Source organism: Mustela erminea, chromosome 1, assembly GCF_009829155.1.
Source record: "Mustela erminea isolate mMusErm1 chromosome 1, mMusErm1.Pri, whole genome shotgun sequence".
Taxonomy (NCBI): Eukaryota; Metazoa; Chordata; class Mammalia; order Carnivora; family Mustelidae; genus Mustela; species Mustela erminea.
The window spans coordinates 205,119,208-205,125,207 of NC_045614.1; the positions used below are offsets into that span (position 1 = coordinate 205,119,208).

Here is a 6,000-nt window from a genome sequence, read left to right on the forward strand (position 1 = left end):
GGCTCCCAAATGATGTAATACATTTATTTCTTATGCATTATTCATTTGTAGGGCTTCAATTACCACAGTCTAGACTGTGCTTTGCAATTCCATTTCAATAACATTGATTGTTCCCCCACCCACATAAAATGAAGGTAGATTTTCACATCCTTTTTCACCATCTTGAGGCATCTGCTTCTTTTTTCCTGTGCATCAATGCTTGTACTAGAACACACATCTTTTAAGAACCACCAATAGTGCAGTCTAAATCACTATTTAGAATAAAATTCTTCCCATGATGAAGATAGTATTTTATCACATTATTATCCAGAACTCTTTAGCTCATTATGGCAAAAACATCTTAGATTTTGTCTTTTCCAAATAAATGTCTTAGTCATCTTTGAAAGTCCCAAGAACAATGGTAGTGGTCTTGCCAGAAACAGGTGAATTCATGTTTTAATTTTGGAGTTAGTTTCCACAAAGTTTCAAAGGTCTCTTCACTTGCACTTTCCCTTCCTCCATTTGTTGTAGTAAAAAAACAAAAACAAACAAACAAACAAAAACTTTTCCAGGCATACGGCGGTATAGGATGGGGATGGTTGATGATCTCTGATGGACCCAAGGTCAAGGTCTTTCCATTGTTGAAGTACATCATGTTGGAAACTATATTATAGGTTCTTGATTTCAGAAATAGGATTCCATGGAGCACCTGAGTGACTCAGTGGGTTAAGCCTCTGCCTTCAGCTCAGGTCATGATCCCAGGGTCCTGGGATCGAGCCCCATATCGGGCTCTCTGCTCAGCAGGGAGCCTGCTTCCTCCTCTCTCTGCCTGCCTCTCTGCCTGCTTGCGATCTCGCTCTCTCTGTCAAATAAATAAATAATATCTTAAAAAAAAAAGGAAATAATATTCCTGTAATGATGGCCTCCTACCCCCTTATCATATTACACTGAAAGGAGTGCTAGAAATGATAAACACACAATCAAAGGCAGAGCCACATTTTAGCCAATTATAGATATTGATTTGTTCCTCAGATCATCTGTTTATAAGATTGTCTCCATAGCTTGATGTGCAAGGTTTAATTATGATTTGCTAATGGATGAACATAAATATATCTATAGAGATATGTCTTGGACAGAAGACAAAATACATTTTGACAGTATTCATTGAATATGTATATGTTTGCTTATCAGATACATCAAACTAATTTATAAACCTATCATTTGAGCCCTCTTGATTCCAGTAAGGAAGAAATTATTACTGACTTTCTCCAACACAAGAAAACTGAACTAGACCATCATGATCATTCCTTTTAGTTGCAAATTCTGTGATTTTGTGATTTATCTTTTCTTACCAGTTAAAACTAATAACAGATGTCCTGAGGAGTTTTAAGCAAGGTCAGATATGGAGCCACAAACATCGCTGTTGTTATACCTGGTACTCCCAATTTCCAGACCATGATTTGAAAGCAAAACTCTATTTCGATGAGAATTATTTGTGTCACACGGTTCATTTGAGTTTTAAGTCTTATTAATTTCTCTAGGACAGTTACATAAGGAACTTTACTAATACTTAATTATTGACATTTCCTGCTTAAACTATGCTTAGAGGCAAAGAGCCATAAACATTTAATGAGAAGGATAGGTTTGATTTATGGCTCTTTCTTATGAGTTAGGTGATTTTTTTCCAATAAGTTAAGCACTGTGCATTCCCATTTCCTCGTCTTTAAAATACACGTGATTTGTCTCTGAAGTATCTTACTCTTTAATTATTCATTCAGCAAGTATTTATTAAGAGCCTTTATGTTCTAAATACCATGGAAAATTCAAAGAGCAATAAGAAACCTTTTGTATTTATATAGCAATGTTCTAGCTTATCTTCTCTTTGTCCCCTTTGGGCACTTTCTTGCCAAGGCCTAGTTTTGATCAGTGGTCATCAAAGTCGGTGCACAAGGCAGTGCATGGGGTGAAGGATGAATATATAAGAACTTCAACTCTGATTTGTGTTTTGTCCGTTTCCTGGGTAACTTTTTATTTTGATACTTTCAAACTTACAGCAAAGTTGCAAAAATGATATAAAGAACTGACATATATCCTTTGCTGGATTCACTAATTATTCAAAGCTTCTCCAGTTGTACTTTATTATATAGTCAACATTGCATACTACTGGTGTTCTCTCTCTCTCCCTCTTTCAGTGAGATGAGATATTTATCTGTCTGCAATCTATCTATCTAATCATGCCCCATTGTTCTAAATGCTTTAGTACTTCAGCATTTTCTAAGAATAAGGACATTCTCTCATTACCATAGTACCATAATTACAAATTAAGAATTTCAGCATTGATGCATTACTACTACTTAATCCATGTTTAAATTGCATCAATTTCTGAACAATGTCCTTCAAAGCAATTTTTTTCCAGTCCAGAATTGTACATTGCACTTAGTTGTCATTTTTCTTTAGTTTCCTTAAATACGGAACAGTTCAGGCTAGCAATTTGAAGACTACAGGCTAGCAATTTTGCAAAAATTTCCATCAATTTGAGGTTGTCTAGTGTATGCATTTTTGGCAAAAATACCAGAAAAAGGATGTGTCCTTGGTGCCGGCGGTATCTTATTTATCTCCTTACTGGTGAGGTCAAGGTTGGTCACTTGGTTAAGGCAGTCTTCCAGGTTTCTTACGCTTTTACCTATAGAGAAGGAAATCTGACACATGTTTATAGGCAAAGAATTTGGTTAGATCTAGTTCAGGATTAATTAACTCACATAAGGGGAGTGGACCTGTTTTGGGTCGTCATGTTTGATGAATCTAAACATAGAATGGGAATCTACAGCTCCTTATTATGTGTATTTATATCAACGAATTATTTACACGCAATTACTGAGAACTGAATTTAAGAGCTTATCACTACAAGTTCCTTCCGATAACCTTAGCCTACCTCCTGAATTCTAGAGTCAGGCCAGCATGAAACGTAGATACATTGTTTGTTAAATAGGGCTGCACAATACACATAAGCAGCAGGGAAGGAGATGGAAAATAATATTTGTAGGAAGGAGTTGGATTCTTTAGTTCAAAGAAGCTTAATAAAGTTTTGTTAAGCTCTGAAGCAGAAAACAAAGGAAGACAGTATTTGAATTTGGAAGACAAAGACAAGGTAAGAGACAAACTATAGTTCTACCCACAGGACAACAGATCCCATCTTAAATAAGAAACTCACTTTTGGTTTTTTTCTGCCCTAAACTAGTTGCAATTTTTATGATCTGTTACATTCTTTAAAAAAAAAAAAATCACTTTTGTTTTGACCATTGAAGGACTCATTGAGCTTTTTTGGTCTCTGTTTAGTATTTTGGAGATGTCTGTTTGAGGTTCTAGAGTAAAATAAGGTGGCTAAAAATCATGAAGCTGGAAAAGCTAAAAGGAAGTCACTGGAAGCCAGTAGAGATGGTGAAATTCAGGAAAGCCAAAGGAAACGTTCTGCTTCCATTACGCTGTTGCTGCACCCTTTAATTTGCTTGCATTAACTCTTGTGCTCTTCTACTGAGTATTTAACCCAAAGATACAGATGTAGTGAAAGGAAGGGCCATCTGTACCCCAATGTTTATAGCCGCAATGGCCACGGTCGCCAAACTGTGGGAAGTACCAAGATGCCCTTCAACGGACGAATGGATAAGGAAGATGTGGTCCATATACACTATGGAGTATTATGCCTCCATCAGAAAGGATGAACACCCAACTTTTGTAGCAACATGAACGGGACTGGAAGAGATTATGCTGAGTGAAATAAGTCAAGCAGAGAGAGTCAGTTATCATATGGTTTCACTTACTTGTGGAGCATAACAAATAGCATGGAGGACATGGGGAGATGGAGAGGAGAAGGGAGTTGAGGGACATTGGAAGGGGAGATGAACCACGAGAGACTGTGGACTCTGAAAAACAATCTGAGGGTTTTGAAGAGGGTGGGAGGTTGGGGAAGCCAGGTGGAGGGTATTAAGGAGGGCACGAATTGCATGGAGCACTAGGTGTGGTGCAAAAACAATGAATTCTGTTATGCTGAAAAGAAATTAAAAAAAAAAAAAATCTTGTGCTCTTTTTCTCACCCATCCCCTGGATCTTCAGAAAGGAGCTCATCGCCAAGCTGGATCAGGCAGAGAAGGAGAAGGTGGATGCCGCTCAGCTGGCTCGGGAATTCGAGGTGCTGATGGAGGAGAACCGGACATTGAAGTTGGCTCAGTCCCAATGTGTGGAACAGCTGGAGAAACTTAGAATACAGTATCAGAAGAGACAGGGCTCGTCCTAACTTTGAATGATTCAGTGTGAGCATAGAAGGTTGGTGACTGTTGTGTGCTGGCCAAAAGATTTTTATTTTCAAGGGCTAGTGTGTAAAGTTTTATTGTTCCTTTTTATTACCCACGTGGCAAACGTCTATAATGAATTTAATGCTTGCCAGATCGAGTTTGACAGAAGGGATATTTTATTTGAAATAAGATGATTAAAACAAACCTATGGCCATAATATGTTTTCAGAGATCAATTGTTCATTTCCAAAGATTTTTTTTTTTCTTTAGGAAGATGTGATCACCCTGTACATCAGGGTACAAAATGAAGGAAAATAGAATATTGACTGACTCGTCTAAGAATCCTGAACAGAATTGAGCCATGAAACAAACTAGTGAGAGGCTTGCCACAGGTTCATAACCATGTATCTTCAAATTTCACGTCTTGACTCTTTCAACTGTGCTCGGACCTGAAGTCAGAAATGTCTGCACACATATTTATGTTCACCAGAGTTAGGTTTAATCCCTCAATGATTGATCGTACTAAGAATAAATGGTTGCCTATCATAAAAGCTTTCTCATGAAAATATTAGCAGAAAGCATGTTTGTGCCAAAAACACATCTGCCAGTGCTAACTTGCTGTTGGAATAAAATGCTGATAAGGCTGCATTTCTTTCACGCCACGTTACCAACCAGTAAACATCTCTGCCTTTGCTTGTGTGTGTTCTGGGGGCATGGGGGGGAATTGAAAAGTATGGTTTGGACATGACTTTGGTGAGTTCCCATGAAAACATCCGCAAAACTGTAACTATGACTTTGTTTTGGATTTGAGGAGCTATTTTGGATCAGGAATAACAAGTAGGATATATGAATAAATTCAGGAATAAAATGATTTTTCCCTTGTTCCACCTATCACCGTCTTTCCCCAAACTGATCTCTTTGTTTTGTGTCCATTTCTATACATGTAAGTTCTTTTTCATTAAACATGAATCAAAATTGTCAGTCTGTGTTTTGTCTCTTTCTGAGCTTCTCTTAGGCTAAAAATTAGTTGGGTTTGGTTACCCCGAGTCAGGCTGTGTTCTTAGTTGTATCTGAATGTGTGAAATAAGCAGTGAAGTCCCTTTTCTTGGAAAGACTGTGGTTTCTCACAGGAATCATTCAGAGTTCTAATATTTAATAGGATGCATCAACATCTTAAGGTATTTTCCAGAAAACATAAAAGAGAAGAGTTGATTATGCCAGTATGATGGTTTAGAAGAGACCAGCTGTTATGGGACAGGGGAAGATTTTATCCCGGGGGGACATGTGGCAAAGTCTAGGGGCATTTTGTTGTGGTTGTCATGACCAGGTTAAAGGGCTGCTACTGGTCTCTAGAGACTAGAGGTCAGTGATGCAAGGACAACACCCCAACTACAGAGAATCATCCGGCCCAATGCACCCATGATGACAAATTTGATACACCCAGGACCAGCCTAGTCACTGGGAAGCACATTGCGGGGTCACAAGTTTCTTGCCATGTGCTGCAGAGTCCATGACGTCCTTCCATCTCCTGACTCTCGATTGCCTCATTTGTAAAATACAGCTTTTAGATAGACCTCAAAGTTTTCAATGTTACATGTGCCTATTCACCCTGAAGCTGGTTTAACATTTGACCAAAAATGAAAGTCTCTATTATCCTGGTAGAACCTCCTTCTTTAGTAACCCCAAGGCTCATAGATACTAATACAAAGGAGGGATTGTCCACTTAGTTTCTA

At 38.1% G+C, this 6,000-nt stretch overlaps 1 protein-coding gene across 4 annotated transcripts in view; it reads left to right on the top strand.

Moving 5' to 3' along the window:
- Positions 1 to 5,242, top strand: part of MAP3K7CL (MAP3K7 C-terminal like) — a 39,177-nt gene extending 33,935 nt beyond the window's left edge. For 3 of the 4 annotated variants that reach the window (XM_032353578.1, XM_032353588.1, XM_032353598.1), the window contains one exon: positions 4,090 to 5,242. In XM_032353578.1, coding sequence (XP_032209469.1) covers positions 4,090 to 4,270 — 181 coding nt within the window. In that variant the 3' untranslated portion in view covers positions 4,271 to 5,242. The remainder of the gene's footprint in view (positions 1 to 4,089) is intronic. The other variant, XM_032353568.1, reaches the window with a different exon arrangement.
- Positions 5,243 to 6,000: the final 758 nt, after the last annotated feature.